At 49.8% G+C, this 18,150-nt stretch overlaps 1 protein-coding gene across 2 annotated transcripts in view; it reads right to left on the bottom strand.

The window, feature by feature from the left end:
- Positions 1-18,150, bottom strand: part of P2RX3 (purinergic receptor P2X, ligand-gated ion channel, 3) — an 89,773-nt gene that overhangs the window by 49,391 nt on the left and 22,232 nt on the right. For both annotated transcript variants that reach the window (XR_439009.1, XM_006900407.1), the window contains exons 5-8: positions 16,790-16,883; positions 16,476-16,553; positions 14,761-14,902; positions 14,122-14,258 (exon numbers count right to left, since the gene is read on the bottom strand). Coding sequence is in view for 1 of the 2 variants with exons in the window: in XM_006900407.1 (XP_006900469.1) it covers positions 14,122-14,258; positions 14,761-14,902; positions 16,476-16,553; positions 16,790-16,883 (451 nt within the window). In the remaining variant the exon portion in view is untranslated. The remainder of the gene's footprint in view (positions 1-14,121; positions 14,259-14,760; positions 14,903-16,475; positions 16,554-16,789; positions 16,884-18,150) is intronic.

Here is an 18,150-nt window from a genome sequence, read left to right as displayed (position 1 = left end):
TTTGAGTTAGCAGTGCAACTGTCTATGGACCAAGCCACCAGTTGTTGTTGTTATTGTACATCATTGAGTCAGAACCGACCCATAGCTGACCCTCTGGAGGGTTCTCAGGAGCAGTTAATCACCCATCCTTCTCCTGCAGAGCAGCTGGTGGGCGCGAACCACATGCCTTTGGGATTGCAGTGCACCTTCTTGTCTCTAGGCCACCAGAGCTCCCTGTACAAAGTGGTGCAAATTTATCTTTCCGCCATCTTTGCAAGCGCATGAATGTCCTGGCTGACGCTCTCCAAAGGATCAACAAGGCCGAGAAGAGAGGCGAGCGCTGGGTTCTTCTCAGGCCGTGCTCCAAAGCCATAGTTCTGTTCCTGACGGTGGTGATGAAGTGTGACCACGTTGGCCGATTTGAAATCTCTGATGATCACAGAGCAGGGAAAACTTCTGTCAACGTCTGATGATCACAGAGCAGGGAAAACTTCTGTCAACGTCAGAGGCAGGTGAAACACGGGTGGCATTCTCCACCACAGGTTTGACGTGCAGCTCAAAGATCTAGAAAAGCGGCCGAGAAATCTGCTCCCGCCCCTTCAGTGTGGTTTCGCTGTACTGACAACCTCAGCTGGCATCACGGACCACGAGGGAGCAAGATAAAAACGCACAGGAGGAAAAATCCCAGAATTCTTCTAATACACAGTGCAGATAACAGGCCTCAATGGTGGGGAGCGGCTAAAGCGGAGCAAACTCTGTTCTCACCATCTCCCCTCCCTCTGTAACCTAAGGCTGGCCAAGAGGGGGGCAGGTCACAGAAGATTCAGGCCCACAGCCTCGCTCAAGAGGACTGTCCTGTGCTTTTGTGGGAACGGCGGGGACGGCTGCTTCTGCACACATCTTCTCAAGCGTTGGAAGGCAAAAATTCCAGATTGCGGAAAGACTAAGCAAAGCCAAAGGCACTTGGGCCCAGCCTCTGACAATTGGCCTGAGAGCTCGCCGATCGGCACGTTTCTCCTGGAGGCAGGAGAGGCGCCAGCCTTCAGAGCCTCGTGCAAGCTGCAGCGGGTATGTTTCCAAGCCCAGTGATCACGGCAAACACCGCCAGCACGAAGAGAATTTAGCAGCTGAACTAATGTTTTTGGTCCCAGACACCAGAAGAGAGGAAATCCAAAACCGCGTTGTCTTTTCGTTTCAAAGCTGTGCGGGGCCTCTTAGAGGAGACAGAGACTTTCAGACGCTGCTAAACGCACCCGTTTTCGCTCCTCTCGCTTCCCTTCAGCAACCGCCACCTGGCACAGCTCTGCCAGCTCCTGTTTGTTGTCATCCAGCAATGTGAAGACGGAAGGTGTGCAAGAAGCAATGGATTCTGACCAGGTTCTGGGGTGTGAGTCCAGAGCAGGCTGTACCATCCTGGCCAAGTCCAAAACTTCCAGGCCTGCCCTGGGGAGGAGGGCGCCGGGTGAGCTATGACCAGGTAGAAAAGGCTTTGCAAATTTAACTGTTCGGGAGCTCCGGTGGCCTAGTCGCAAGAAGCTGCACTGCAATCCCAGAGGTGTGCGGTTAAAATCCACCAGATGCTCTGCTGGAAAAGGAGGGACAATCTCTTCCTGTACCAGTCAGAGCTAATTTGACGGTGGTTGTTGTTGTTGTTGTTGATGTTGTTGTTGTTATGTGCCATCAAGTCGCTTGCCACTCATAGCGACCCTATGTACAACAGCCCTAAACTCTGCTCTGTCCTGTGCCAATCGCACTGTCTCTGACACATCCCAATTACCCCAGTCACTGAATCAATCCACCTCATAGAGGACCTTCCCCTCCTGCGTTGTCCCTCCACCCTCCCAAGCATGATGTCCCTCTCCAAGGACCAGTCTCTCCTCACAACGTGTCCAAAGTATGTTAGACGGAGCCTCAGAATCCTTGCCTCCATGGAGCTGCCTGATTTAACCCTCTCCAGGATGAATCTCTTTGTTTTCCTAGCTGTCCATGGTACCCTCAATACTCTTCTCCAGCACCACAGCTCAAAGGCATCAATTCTCTTTCTATCCTCCTTAGTCATTGTCCAACTCTATAATGCATAACAAGTGATTGCAAAGACCACGGCCTGTATCAGATACACCTTAGTCTCCAGAGAGACACCATTGCTCTTCAGTACTTTGGAGAGGTCCCTAACAGCAGACTTTCCCATGGCAATACATCTTTTCATTTCCTGGCTACTGGTACCAAGAGTGTTGACTGTGGATTTGACAGCACATGACAAAAAATAATAAAATTTAAAAATCATTTAACTCTTATCATGTGCTGTCAAAGTGGTGGTTCAAACCTACCTCCTGCTGGTGGGCTTGAACCGTCAACCTTTTGACTAGCAGCCAAGTGCTTAATTGTACACTCACTCATGGCCATGGAGTCACAAATGACTCATAGCTGACCTTCCAGCACATTTTCCAGGGCATGAGAGGAGACTGTCCATCTTTCTCTCTTGCAGATACTGGTGGATTTGAACCAACAGAAAGGGGCCACCTTTGGATTAGCCACACAACTTCCAATTGACTGTGACACTGGTGGTGGTGTTGTTATGTGCTGTCGTGTCCCCTGCGACCCATAGCGACTCTACGTACAGCAGCTCTGAAGCCTGTCCTGTCCTGAGCCGGTCTCACTGACTCTGATACACCTGCCCCCATTGCCCCAGTTACTGTATCAGTCCATCTCATCGATCCACTATTAAGAAAACTATAAACTTATACAAAAATATTAAGCTACCAAAACCCCAAAAGCAAAACTCACGCCTCAAAGTGTATTCCGACCTGATAACCGCACAGGACAGAGCAGAACTGCCCTATAGAATTTCCCAGGCTGTGACCTTTAAGGCGTCAGATGTCTCGTTCTTTTCCTGGGAAGTGACTGGTGGTTTCAAACCGCCAAACTTTCCTTCAGTTAACAACTGAATGCTTAATCACTGTGCCACCAAGACCCCTTCACCCAGCCATCAGGAGTTTTTAATCCCACATCCAGAGATGAGGTGTTTCAGTTTTGTTGGGTTTTTTTAAGGTCTTTTAAAACCCTGGAATTTTATGCTGCATGAGACGCTGTCCTGCAATCCCAAAGGCAGGCGGTTGGAATCCACCAGCTGCCCTGTGGGGGATGGATAAGCAATCCCCTCCTGTGCAGATTTACGGCCTCTGAAAACCTGCTGGAGGGTCAGCTACGGGTCGGTTTCTGACTGGATGACACACACCAACAATAACATGAACACACAATAAAAGGACTGGCAGGAAATGCACGTGAGTGTCCAGGATATTCTTTGCCAGTACCACTTGTCGAAGAGGTCGTCATTTCCCCTTTTGCTAGGTTTTATTTCCTCATCGAATATCAGTTGATCATAGATAGCTGGGTCCATTTCTGGGTTCTCAATTTGTCTAGGATGTTTTTTAAATTCATCAAACCAGTTAGTTGCCTTTGAGCCTATTCCAAGTCTTACAATGCCCAGTATGTCAGAGGCTGATGTACAGAAGCCTATTGCCAGATCATTCTTCCTCAGCACCGCCGCGTGGGTTCAAACCTCTCACCTTTAGATTGGCAGTACACCGTCTATGGCCCCAGGGACTTTGCCCAAGACTGCAGGAACCTCCTCCAGGGGAGGGACACTGCTGAGCCTTGCTGGGATCAACGTCAATTCCAGAGAGATGGGAGGGAGGCCTGTCCCACACAGAGGAGGAGCCCGGAGAAGGTCAGTAACTCCTCTGTCTGTACCAGGATTCCGGGATCTACTGCTCTGAGGATACACTTGTGTCTTATTTCTAGAAAGAAACGATCATTAAAGGCAAAAAAAAAGGGACCTGTAAAAGCGTTTGTGCCATGTTTTTGCCAGGGACAGAAAGAGGTCAGGATCCTGCAAGCACTGAGAAGCAGCTCTGATTTTCCATATGAAAGCCATTAGGATTCACAGCGGGCCTCTCAACCCTGCTCTTTGGCCCTGCCCCTCCCTCTCTGCTGGCCTAGGCTGTGTCAGCTGGTGGGGCCAGGCCTCTGGCCTCTGTGGGGCCTGGCAGGGCCACAGCTCCAGTCAGACTGCCCAGTGCATCGGGCTTTGTCTCTAGACCCTATAACTGCTTCCTCCCCTCACCTCTCCAGATGTGGGGATGACTACTGTCCTGTCACTGGCCCAGGGCCTCTACTATCCTTTGTGGCGTGCCTGCACATAGAAACTGTCCCTTTATTAAACTCCCCTCAAATTACCCAGTTTGAAGGTACCATCTGTTTCCTGCCGGGACCCTGATTGAAAATGTATTTTTAATCTGGCATTGCACCATTCTGCAGGGGTACATGCTCACACACACTCAGTCCACACTCACTCCTGAATGCATACTTACGGTTACACTATCTCACACACATACTGACACAGCTTGTACACTTTGCAATTCACAGGCACACTCACCTACACACTCAAACTGACAAACACACTTATAGACCTGATAGACTCACAGACAGACACATATTCACTGAGACACTAGCTCACACTCACTCATAGTGTTACAGACTCAGATTCACTTGCAGACACACACACAGTCACGTTCACACACACTCAAACTAGCGGACACACATACTTACAAACGCAGACACGTTCACATGTATCCTAGTCCACACTTACTCTTACACACACTTGTACTTTCACACACATACAACACCCATGCACTCTCAGATTCACTCTAGATGCGTGTGTACACACACCCACACCCCTACTTACACCAAAATCCAAACCACTGCCATTGAGTCTATTCGGACTCAGTGACCCTTTAGGACCACCTAGAACTGCCTGTCCCATAGGATTTTCAAAGACACCAAGAGTCATGAAATTCATGAAATCAAAAGACGAATTGCACTAGGAAAATCTGCTGTCATGAACCTCTTCAGAGTGCTAAAGAGCAACAACGTCACTCTAGAGACTAAGGTGCACCTGATTCAGGCCATGGTCTTTGCAACTGCATGCTATGCAGATATGTATCAAAGAGTTGGACAATGACTAAGGATGACATAAGGACAACTGATACCTTTGCGTTACGATGCTGGAGAAGAGTATTGAATGTATGGAACCATGGACTGGCAAGACAACAAACAAGTCTGACCTGGAGAAGGTGAAACCAAGTTTCTCCTTGAAGGCAAAGACTTTGAAGCTCCATCGCACATACTTTGGGCATGTATGTGGCCAGGAGGGACCAGTCCTTGGAGAAGGATATGCTTGGAGAGGGGGGGAATCAGCACAAGCGAGGAAGACCCAGGATGAAATGGACTGACACAGTTACTGGGGTCGTGGGGATTGGTGTATTGGAGTCAGTGAGATTAGCTCAGGAGAGGGCAGTGTTCAGAACATTGTGCATCGGGTCGCTATAAGTCAGAGGTAACTCGACGGCCGATAACAACAACAACAACAATCTCTATGGGAGCAGACTGCCACAGCTTTCCCTGGTAGAACAACTGGTGAGTTTGAACTGCTGACTTTATGATTAGCAGAAAAAGCTTTAATCAGTGTACGACCCAAGCTCCTCCCAATTTTGTTGTTGTTGTTATGTGCCACTGAGTCTACTACAACACATAGCAGCCCTATGCACAATAGCTCTGAGTTCTGCTCTGTCCTGAGCTAATCTCACTGTCTCCAAAGCAACTACTCTCATTACCCCAAATATTATGTAAATCCATCTCATTTGAGATCTTCCTCTCCTGCTCTGTCCCTTGACCCCTCTAAGCATGATATCCCTCTCCAAAGACTGGCCCCTCCTGGCTACATGCTCAAAGTATGCGAGATGGAGTCTCAGAATCCTTGCCTCCAAGGAGCAGCGTGGTTTCAACCGTTCCGGGACAGACCTGTTCATTCTCTTGGCAGTCCATGGTGTATGCTCAAGACTCTTCTCCAGCACCACAACTCAAAGGCATCAATTCTTCTGTCATCCTTCATCAATGTCCAGTTCTCTGATGCATAACAAGTAATTGTGAAGACCACGGCCTGGATTAAGTGCACCTTAGTCTCTAGGCTGACATCCTTGCTCTTCAGCACTCTGGAGAGGTACATACTTTAAACGTCACAAAACCACCCATCTCTCTCTCTCTCATATACATACACACACAGAGAATACTTTTGGTTCTCAGCACCTTAAGAAATGTAGTGGTAAAAGGGGTGGGGGGGAAGATGCAGTGATGTGTTTGAATCCTGCTCCTGAGACCCTAGAGTCCCTCTGGGAGGCAGGAACCACCCTCTGCGAGGGGCTCCATTGTAAGACCTGTCTTCTGCCGCTAGGGGCGCCTTCACCCCACACCAGTGACCTGGCCCTGGGGCCAGTGCTGCACCATGTTGTCCACCACAGATCCAGAAAAAGCTGTCCACTATACCCCTCATGTACTTGGGGGGAAGCTTTATACAAATCTCTCTTGCAGGGGCTCATGGGGTCTTAACCATACAAAATAAAATGATGACAAAGACTCCGTCAACAACAGAGGCGTGCTTGCTTCCTCAGAGTGCTGGGATGGGCAAATAAGTACCTGGCTTTCTCCAAGGGGCATAGTAGGGCACGAGGCATGAGGTAGCTGGCTTACAAGCTTTCAACAAAGTAGTTGCTGGTAGGTAAGATGACTATAAGGGAGGAAATAAAACAAATCCACAATATAAACTAATGAAAATAACGGAAATGAAGATTGGCATGGAACACAATTCTAAAAAGCTAAAAAATAATAAAAAAATAAAACGAGGGAGCTCTGGTGGCCTAGTGGCAAGAAGCTGCACTGCAATTCCGAAGGCGCGCAGTTCGAATCCATCAGATGTTCTGCTGGAGAAGGAGGGGCAATCTCCTTCTGTGCCAGTTGGACCCAATTCGATGGCATATAACAAGTTTAAAAGAAAAGAAAAGAAGTGAAGAGAACATCTTTCCACCAAGTTTCAGGTATAGAGGGAGTAGACACCTTCAGGGGACCACACCAACAGATCAATCTATATGGAGGACTCCAGACACAGAGGAGGAATTGAAGGGAGTCACATCCTGGCTCAACATACCCCACTGCCACTGAGTCAAGTCTCACTCATAGCAACCCTACCGGACTAAGTAGAACTGTGCCATAAAGACAGCCATGCCTTTCTCCTGGGGGCCACTTGGGAGGGGGTGAATCACTACACCTTTCTCCTGGAGGGTACTTGGTGGTGTAGTGGTTTCTCCTGGGGAGCACTTGGGGGGGGGGTGTGAACCACTGACTTTCTGGTTAGCAGCCAAGAACTTTAACTACTGTGCCATGAGAGATTCCTGGTCGAAGGTCACCTTCCCAATAAAAGGAGCCACTGATGATGGATGGAGGCAGCCCTTAATCTGGGCCAGCATTGTCGAGAAGGGGAAGTTAGGGCTTAGTGACCTCACAGGCTACTCTAACACACACCTGTGGCCTTGGCAAGTCCTTTCTCCTTTTAAAGGTATTGCTTCCTTATCTGTAAAATGACTGCCTCTGTCTGGGCGCCTGGAAAGGTTCTGGATCAGGGGTTAAGTTCTTGAGTTCTCAGTCTGTTGACAAGGCTGTGAAAAGTAGGGGGGCTCTTGGAAAGGAGCTGCAGAAGTAATTAGCGAAGGAAATGCAAATCTCTAGCAGCCTCTGGATGTCTGCGTTTGCAGCTTAAAACAAGGCTGAGTCTCGGCTGGATGCGTTCCATTCCCTCCAGCGCAAAATTGCAATAGTAGGAAGTCAGAAATCTGGTCTTTCTTGGAAGAGGGAGAGGCAAATGGATTAGTTTGGGAGACAAAGGCAGGCCTGTGGATTGTGTCCCCAGAATCTGCTAATCCCCTTTGCACCCTGGACCTCGGGTACTTTGGTTTCTAAGTTTCATACAGGGTAAGAGCCACACGGTTGCTGTTAGGCGCCATTGACCTGGTTCCAACCTAGAATGAAACTGCCTGGTTCCGTGTCATCCTCACAGCTGTGGCTCTGCTTCAGCCCAAGGCTGCAGTCACACTGTCAACCATCTTATTCAAGAACTTTCTCTTTTCCACTCTCTATTGTTGTTGTTATGTACACCGTTGAGTCAACTGTGACTCATAGCGACCCTGTGAACAACAGTTCTGAACCCTGTTCTTTTCCGAGCCAACCTCACCGTCTCTGACACACTTGACCCCATTGACACAGTCACTGAGTCAATCCGTCTCATCCAGGGTCTTCCGCTCCTGGACTGTCCCTTTGCTCTTCTCCAAGCATGTCCTTCTCCAAAGACTGGTCGTCCCTCCTGGTGACATGCCCACAGTATGTGAGGTGGGGCTTCAAAATCCTTGCCTCCAAGGAGCAAACTGATTTTACCCTCTCCAGGGCAGACCTGTTTGTTCTCTCAGCCGTCCATGATAAGCTCAGTACTCTTCTCCAGCATCGTAACTCAAAGGCATTGATTCCTCTTCTGTCCTCCTCCTTCACTGTCCAGCTCTCAGCAACTGAGAAGACCACGGCCTGGACCTTCTGCTTTACCAAGTGTTATATTCTCCTCCAGGGACTTATTCCTTCTGATGTTATATCCAAAGGACAGGAGAAAAACTCACCATTATTGCTTCTAAGGAGCATTATGGCTGGACTTCTTTAAGACAAATGTGTTCATTTTCTCCTAGTCCATGGAGAAGTCAATATCCCTCACTAACACCATAACTTCACAGGCATCACTTCTTCAGTCTTCCTTATTTATTGTCCAGGGAACTCTGGTGGCATAAGACCTAGGGAACTGCACTGCCAGTCCAAAGGCCATGGCTCTCTAGTCGTTCAAATTCAACAGTAGTTCTATGGAGAAAGAGAGGCAATCTCCTCCAATGTGATTTATGGTGTCAGAAACCCAATAGAAGATCAGTTATGAGTCGGATCGAGAGTCATATCGATGAGTTTGAATTTTAGTTTTATTTAGTGTCCAACTTTTTCATGCATACGATGCAATTGAAAATATGATGGCTTGGGCTGGGCACACCTTAGTCTTCAAAGTGATGACTTTGCTCATGAATGCTTTTTAGGTCTTTTGTAGGATTTGCACAGTGCAATATGTCCTGAATTGATATCCTGAATGCTGCTTCCACAGGAATTCTTCTCTGAGCATTAACAGTGGGACTGTCCCTACCCTTCCAGATTGGGGCAGAGGACAACCCAAGACAATGTGAGTGAATGCAGGGGTTCCAGAGTTATTCACTGTGTGAGCTTGGGAAGCTTTCGGACCTCTCTGAGCCTCGGTTAGCTTATCTGTGAAGTGGGAAGACAGCGACAGCTACCTCAGGGTATGTAAAGAAGAGGCGAGCCCAAGCACTCCAAACTCTCTGCTCACAGACATGGTCAACACCAGGCACCACGCACTGTTGCCAATGATAAGCTGCTTTTGGAGAGTCTGAGGTGCGGCACTAATGATAAGGAATCCTAGAAACCTTACTGTGGCCTGTGCCGAATCTGGCTTGTGACCTTTTGTTCTTAATGAAGGGTGTTCTATGAGCTCTGATGACCTGATGGTAAGAAGTTGTCCTGCAATCTCAAAGGCATGTGGTTCGACTCCACCAGCTGCTCCACAGGGAAAGGATGGGCAAGCTCCTGTCACGTGATTTACTGCCTCTGGAGGGTCAGCTAGGGGTAGGTTCCCACTGGATGGCAAACACCACCATCCCCCCTGTGGCCTACCCCACCCTACGTGGGCCTTTAGCCCAGCTTGCGTGTTGGCTGGTACTAGCGGCCTGAGGCAGGGTGAGGGCAGTGGGTGCCAAGTGGAAGGATTTGCAGGAAGCAGAGCAGAGTGCTTCCTTTGCCACCGGGCGCTGCTGCTGAGCTGACCCCATGGCCAGCAGAATGAAATCCTGCCCAGTGCTGCATCTCCCCGGGGGCTGTTTCTGATTGGCCTGTGGGATTCACAGCATCTTCCCTGGCTGCTTTTCAAAACCACATCACTCGACATTGACATCTCTTCCTAGTCCCTCCCAGTCTAGAAGCTCCACCAAAATGTGCTCAGCATTAAACAAAACCCAAGGCCCTGCTGAAAGACAAGTGATGCTGGCACGTACAGTGCCTTGACCGGGAATTGAACCACAGTCTCCCAGATGGGAGGCAAAAATCCCACCCCTAGGCCACTGTTGTCCCCACATGCTTGTCATGGATGTCAGCTAGTTCTGTCTGTCAATGCTATTCCTTGGGCTCATGGAAACTCTTTTCAATCACAAGAGTCAGTAGTTTTCTCCCTTCCAAGGAGGCCACCTAAATGTCTCTGGTGATTGAGTCAGTCACCCATTTTCAACGCCCTCCCTTCCAAAATGAAACAAAAGCCAGTAAGTCGGATCCACAGGCTTTCTCATGGGGGGGGAAGACATGTGCAATAGTTCTGAAGTCACAAATCTTTACAACAGGGGGACACCCATCATCTTCCTCAGAGTGGCTGACAGATTCTAACCTATGATCTCCCTCTAAAAAACTCAAACTTAAACTCAGTGCTGTGGAGTCGGTTCCAACTCAGAGGGACTCCCCATGGGGCGTCCAAAGCTGTAAAATTATAACGCGAGAAGACTGTTCATCCTCCTCCCTCTGAGGCGCCGGTGGATTTGAACCTGTGGAGACGTGCTGCCTTTGGGAGAGCAGCGCCGCTCGCCACAGTCAGCGCCCCCAGAACACCCTATGGTTCCCCTTCAAAGTGAGGAAACTCCACTCACTGCTGCTGAGGTGGAACCGACCCAAATCACATGGGAGGAGACAACCCATCTTTCTCCCGAGGAGCAGGTGATAGATTCAAACCGTCTGCCTTTGTGTTGGCAGCACAACTTTCTACCAAGCAGGCCACCCAAGTCCCCAGAATCCCTACGGCTTCCTTTGCTGTTGTGCATGGTTGAGTCTGAACTGACCTACAGCTGGCCCTCCTGCAGGTTTTCAGAGGCAGTAAATTACACTGGAGGAGATGCCCATCTTTCCCCTGTGTGGTCTCCCTTCGCCCCCAGGAATCACACTGGTGGGGTCCTTTCGAGATTGAGAGCCTCCCTCCCCCACCTCCCCACATCCATCCAATTTTACTGAGGGCCTGTTCTATCTTCGGACCGGGGTGCCCATGACAGGATGAGAGGGGCAGTCAGAGCACCCCAAATTAAAGCTAAAAACCTCCCAACCAATTCTTTTTACATGAAAGACCTTGTGCTGAAACTCTGTGACGTCATGAGCTGGGACGGTCGTCATGGCAGTCATATTGTGCATATGCTTCCTGCCAAACGAACTCTTTGAGGATTGAAAAATTCCCACCGGCCAGAGGGGAGTTAGGAAGATGAAAATTTGCATTTTGGATCATGAGAATTTTATTAATACGCTACTATTTTAAGCTCCCATACAAATACCCTTTGTATTGATTTCTGTGTGAGGTACCGCCTGGATAAACATGCCAATTCCTACCAGTGAGCCAAACAGTATTTTTAACCTACTTTAAAATATGTGTTGTTTCCTATAGCTGCTTTTTTTTTTTAAAGTTTGGAGTTGACTATGAAAGCATTTTCAATTTTTAAAAATTCTTCTTTCCAGAGAATATAGATCTACATCTTAAACTGAAAAATAAGTCTCTCTGCAAGTTTGAATCTACCAGCGGCCCCGAGAAAGAAAGATAAGCGCTCCCTTCCAGTATGATTTACAGACTCAGAAACCCAGTGGAGGGTCTGCTGTGTGCTGACTCAGACTCCGTGGCAACGAGTGAAAGAGAGATCTCATTCTATTATGAAATAAACACCACCATGGATGGTTTTTAAGACAAAAGAAATTTGTGATCATTTGAACAAGTAGCCAAAATATATTCCTCCACGTATTTCTTTTTGCCTGGTTGCTCCCTATCGGGCCTGTTTAGGGGGGCTCTGGAGGCATAGACGGTAGGGAGTTGAGTTGCCAGAGTCTCTCTGGCAGCTCAAAGGCACCAGCAGCTCCAGGGGAGAAAGCCAGGCACTCACTTCCTGTGTGATTGACAACTTTGGAGACCCAGCAGAGGGCCAGCTTTGAGTCAGTTCTCACTTGACAGCAATGAGCTGAGCGGAGTGTATAATATCTTGTGTTTCATTATGTTAGAAGCTTCTGAAGGGAGCTTTGATGGCTTAGTGGTAAGGAGTTGTACTGCCAACACAAAGGTACACGGTTCAAATATATCTGCTGTTTATGCAGGAGAAAGACGGACAATCTCTTCCTGTGCGATTTACAGCCTCTGAAAACCTGCTGGAGGGTTTGCTGTTGGTTGGTTCCGACTGCACAGTACAGAACAATTACACAACAGAAAATTCTGGCTCTTAAGGAAACGATAAAGCAGAGAGCTGAAGGCTTTCATGCATTGGTTCACAGGATCCTCAAGATAATTGTGATACTATCACCATTTTATGACAGTTCCTGGGTAAAGCAAACAATTCACTGAAAGGTTGGCTGTTCAAGTCCACCCAGTGGTGCCCAGTGACCTTTGGAAAAAAATCAGTCATCAAAAATCCTGCAGAGCCCAGTCCTAGTGTAATGTGTGTAAGGTCTGTCCACCCAAGATACTTGTTGTTATGTGCCATCTAGTCGCCTGTGGCTCATAGCGACCCTGCGTACAACAGCTCTGAACCCCACTCTATCCTGTGCCAATCGTATTGTCTCTGACACACCCATTCCCATTACCCCAGTCACTGAGTCAATCTATCTCATTGAGGGTCTTCCTCTCCTGTCCCTCCACTCTCCCAAGCATGATGTCCCTCTCCAAGGACTGGTCCCTCCTTGCAACATGTCCAAAGTATGTCAGACGAAACTTCAGAATCCTTGCCTCCAAGGATACATGTACATAATGATATAATGTGGCAATTATGTAATGATCTCCCATGAACTGATAAACCAGACAGTTATGGGAGGGTTAAGGGTGGGATGTAACGCTCCTTAATCCATTACAGGCTGGATCAGATGCAAGGGAAGCTTGCGGCCTGGCCCAGTGCCGTGTAACAACGAGTCTGAATAGACCCATAGCTGACCCTCCAGTGGTTTTCAGAGGTAGGTAGTTGCATGAAAGGCGATTGCTCTCCCACTGAGCACTTGGTGGATTCGAACCTCATACCTTTGGGTGGCCAGTACAACTCCTTACCATTAGGCCACCAGAGCTCTTTTTATGTCACAAGAGATAAAAGGGGAGGAAAGCAAGCTGAGGGGGGAGGGGAGGACCTCGGTACCACCAAGAAGAACTACCAAGAGTAGAACGCACCCTTTGGGACTCAGGCGCTTCTGCAAGAACATTCAGGCTGGTTTGAAACGGCTTTTCCTCTGGCTCATTTTTCTTCTCTGCCTTCTAATGGGAAAATAACCCTCAGAAAGGTCCCTTAGTCTTGGGTCTTTACAAGTAAGGTGATACGTGAAGTCTGGTTTGAGCTCTTACGTGGAAAGGCATTGAAGCAGAACAAAGCGCAATCATCATTATTACTATTTGAGACTTAGATGAAATTTGCTGGCTACAGACCCAATTGACTGCCTTCAAGTTGATTCCTACTCATAGTGGCCTACAGGACAGGACAAAAGTGCCCCCTGGGGTGTCTGAGCCTGTCACTTTTTTTTTAGAAGCAGACTAGCTAGCATATCTTTCTCTTCCAGGAACATTCCAGTATTTTAACCACGGAGTCACCAGGGCCCTTTGATTATGGCCAGAAATACAAAATAGCCATATTGTAAAATGATAACAGTTATCGCTCTCACTTTGTGGAGCAATAAACTGAAGAAAATTCAAGCACAAGACAGAGAATGGGGTTACCTGGAGACAGAGAATGGGGTTACCTGGAGACAGAGAATGGGGTTACCTGGAGACAGAGAATGGGGTTACCTGGAGCCACTTAGAGTTTCCCAACCAGGCCTAAGAACAGGATCACAGAATCACAGACCTGGGCCATCTGATCTGACTGCCAACCTAGAGGGTGACTCCATCAACTGGGAAGCCACTGTGGCCTGTGGCCACCGAGAAGCAATGGCTCGAGCACCCTCCTCGCTGAGAGTAAATCTGTGGGCAACATGGCGCCTTTTCTCCCCCATATGCACTGTGGGTTGAGAAGAAGTTCTGTACAGTTCTCCGCTCTACCTGCGGAGTCAGTGAAGGGAGAGGAGATGACGTACTTTAGACAGCCCCTTCCTCCTTATCGCGGGCGCGCGGGGGGTTACCTGAAGTTGTAGCCTGGGGAGATCCTGCTCTTCTGAGAAAGGCCATCAAGCCGGGTGAAGGTGTACTTGGGGGTGCACAGGTCCCAGGACTTGTCCAGGTCGCACACCCAAGCGATCTTAATGCCCAGGACTCCGCCCTGGGGAAAGGTAACCGGCCTGAGCGCTCCACGGGAAGCTCTGCCCCCCAGCCCTCGAAGGGCAGGGGCGTTGGGGCAGGGAACGTGCTAACTGGTTTCTCTGTATCAACACTTGCTAAGTGAAGAAGTCTTCTAGCTGGGAGAGCACCCACCCAATCTTCAGTCCCCTAACTGTACTAGGTGACAAAGTGACACAGATCAACTGTCCTGTCACTTGGGTCTCTCTTTTTGGGTAGTACTTCCTTGCAGGGAAAGAGGGGCAAAGGGAGTAGACGCTGAGGGAGGGGGCAAGGGGCGGGAGAGGCAGGGCCACCGAGGAGGCCTGGGGCAGGTGGGGAGCATTCAGACGCAGAGTCAGTTGCAGGGCTGCGACGTGCCACCAGGTGGTGCACCGCCCTCTTCCCTGAGTGCCCCTCCCACCCACCTGCCCAGGGGCCAGCGTTCAGGGGAACCGGCTGCGCTCCCCGACTTTGGACCATGGGAGAGTTGGCAGCATCCTCACCGTGCTGGCCAGTCTGGCAAAATCCTGCCCTGCAAACTTGACCACGTCGCCCACTTTCAGGATAGGGCAGTAGGGGGCACTGTCCGGGTGGAAACGGCAGGACCTGATTTCAGCGGCTGTCATGTTGGGAAGGAGGTTCCCCCTGGGAGGAGGAGAGGAGAAAGGCAGGGTTCGGGTTGCAAAGAGAAGAGCAAACCAAGCCACCCCAGCTGCCACGGAATTGGCTCTGACTGCTGGGAACCTCTAGTGGTCTGGTGGTTAAAGAGTTGCTCTGCCAGCCCAAAGGCAGGTGGTTTGAATCCACCAGCTGCTCTGTGGGACCAAGATGGACAATCTCCTCCCGTGCAAATTTACAGCCTCTGAATACCCGCTGCACAGTCATCCCTAAATGAATCCCTTCTAACTTACCTGCATCTAACACAACATGGGGACCCTAGGTGAGCAGTTATATACTTGTGCGCTGTAGTATTTTATTCTTTTGTGTGTGTGTGCCATCAAATATGATCTGACTGGTATAGGAGGAGATTGTCCCTTCGTCTCCAGTGCAGTATTTTTGTGGTTGCAACCCTTTTGCAATATTGCCAAACCTTTCTTCCCTGGTACTTCTGGGGGGATTCGAACTGCCAACCTTTTTGGCCAGTAGCCCAGCACTTAACCCTCTGCACCACCGACGCCAAACCCACCCCCTCACTGTGGAGTGCATTCTGACTCATAGAGACCCCACCTATTGCAGAACAGAACTGCTCCATAGAGTTATTTTGGGGTTGGTGGGGGTTTTTGTTGGGGTTTTGTTTTGGGGTTTGGTTTTTTTTTTTGCACCCTGGAAATGTAGTGGGTAAATGTATCAGGCTGCTAACTGGAAGGTCTGCTGTTCAAACCCACCAACGGCTCCACAAAAGACAGAAACACCGTGAAGCCAGGTGGAACATGACTCAACTGCTTTGGGGTTGGTGTTTTCATTTGCTTTTTTTAAAAAAAAAAAAAAAATCTTTCTGGAAGCAGTTCCCTGGTGCTTTCTTCTTTGCAGCTGCTCTATGGGTTTGAACTGACAACCTTTAGGCTAGTGGCTGAGGGCGTCCAAGGATCTCCAGCACTGGCAGGGCCTCAATGTGGAGACAGCCCAGGCACAAATGTCTGTGTCCTCAGTTTTCGGAGAAGTCTCAGGGCTCCTCTTTGCCTGAGCAGGGGAGTCTGAGTTCTGATCCCCTTCCCAACATCTTTCTTGTAACCTCTCAACCTTTACCTCTGTTAGGGTTCTCTAGTGCCATGTCCAATCCCCTCCCAGGATGATGGCGCCTGGTACTGTGTCTGTACACAGCCAGCACATTGCTCTCCTGGCGGCTGACAAATGTCAATGACGGGGCCGAGAGAAAGGAATAGACTAACAGGAAAGGGACTCTACACCTGGGCTTGGGGTGGGGGTGGGGGGGGGGTAAAATGAAGGAGGGTCACCTTCCTGGGCCCCAAAATGTGCAGGCATCCTTATTCCAGGACCAAGGGGAGGATGCTCCACCTCTCAATCCAAAACAAAGTCTCCTCTGGATTTGGAGCCTCGAGTTAAGGAGGCTGGCAGATGAGTTGGCCCCATACCCCCCACCCCCACCTGGCTCTAAGGTTCAAGGTGGGCTTGAGAGGGTGGGGGAGGGGCCGGGAGAACACTGCTCATGAGGAGGGCGCCCCTGTCTGTTGGCTTTAGGGAGTGCAGTAGGACTCACTTTTCAAAGTTGAAGAGGGGGAACCGGATGTTGTTCTTGATGAAGATAGTGAAGTTCTCGACTTCGATCATGATAGGTCTGTGGGGAAGAGCAAAGGCCTCAGCTCTCAGGAAGGAAGGAGAGGGGGACGCAGCGATGGCCAGAGGCCTCTGATTCAGACAGAAGAAGAGCTGGTTCAAAGCCCTCTCTAAGCCTGAGGGCCAGAGGGGGGCGAGGCAGTGAGATGCTGACACCCTGGGCCACTTTCTTGCCCCTCAAATTGACCCAAGGGACCCACAGAGCCCCCACAGTCAGCGATGGGGAGCCATGCTTACTTTTCCACCGTGTCCACCTCGGCAGGACACCAGCCCTGGATCTCACAGGTGCGCAGCTCCGAGGTGTAGTTCACGCAGTGGCCAGTGAGGATCCCTGGAAAGGGGCAGCCACACGGTTGGGTAACCACTGTCTCCGGGCCACGCCTTCCTCGCCCCGCCCTCCTCTTCACCCCTCATCCTCACACCCTCACCACACGCAAAAGTTGGCCCAGGTGGGGCAGAGGCAAGGACCCCGCAGGACAGGAGAGCTGCGCACGTTCACCCTGCAGAGGGCGCGCTCGGGCTCGGTCCTTCCCGAGATGAGCTGCAATCCGGGCCAGGTGAGAGCCCCAAGACCCTCCACGCACGCCAGCCCCTCCATGCACCCCAGCCTCTCCATGCACCCCAGACCTCCACGCACCCCTGGACCTCCACGCCCTCCACGCCCCCCAGACCTCCACGCACCCCAGCCCCTCCACGCACCCCTGGACCTCCACGCTCTCCACGCATTCCAGGCCCTCCACGCACCACAGCCCCACCACGCACCACAACCCCTTCACGGACCCCAGGCCTCCACGCACCCCTGGACCTCCATGCCCTCCACGACCCCTCCTAGGTCCTCCAGGCACCCCAGGCCCTCCACGCACCCCAGGCCCTCCACACACCCCTCTCTCCCTAGCTCAGCCTCTGAGCCTTTGCTGTAGCTGTTCCTTCTGCTGGGATGGCCCCTCCCCCCCCACCCCGTCAGGTCCCGCCTACCCCAGGGACCACACCCACATCACTCTCCCTTAGGCCCCCACAGATCTTATTCTTATAAAGGTAATTTTTAATTTTTTTTTTAAACTTGGCTTGCATATACATCGTGTTTGGTATGTGTACTTTGTGTTTCATACAATCATTCATATACATTGTTTCATTCATATGCTTCTATTTTATACATTCTTATACAGATTTCTTAAACTCAAGGAATTGAAGAACAAATTCAAACCTCAAGTTGCTATAAATAAGGATGCTTTAGGCAGAATATTAAATGGTCCAGGAAGTATTAAAAGAAGATGGAAAAGAATATACTGAGTCACTGTATGGAAATGAATTGGCAGACAGAAGAATTTCACAAAACAACATATGAGCAAGAGTCTATGGTGATGAAGGAAGAAGTTCAAGCTGCTTTGAAGGAAACAGCAAAAAATAAGGCCCCCAGGAATAGATGGTATACCAATTGACGTATTTCAGCTAACAGATGCTGCCCTCGATGTTCTCACCAAGTTGTACCAAGAAATCTGGAGAACAAACCACTTGGCCAATTGACTGGAAGAGATCTATATTTGTTCCCATTCCAAAGAAGGGTGACCCAACAGAGTGTGGAAACTATAGAACAATAT

Source organism: Elephantulus edwardii, unplaced genomic scaffold (assembly GCF_000299155.1).
Source record: "Elephantulus edwardii isolate Elephantulus edwardi_28Jun2011 unplaced genomic scaffold, EleEdw1.0 scaffold00284, whole genome shotgun sequence".
Taxonomy (NCBI): Eukaryota; Metazoa; Chordata; class Mammalia; order Macroscelidea; family Macroscelididae; genus Elephantulus; species Elephantulus edwardii.
Note: the sequence above shows the minus strand (reverse complement) of the source record. Positions and strands in the feature narration are given on the sequence as shown.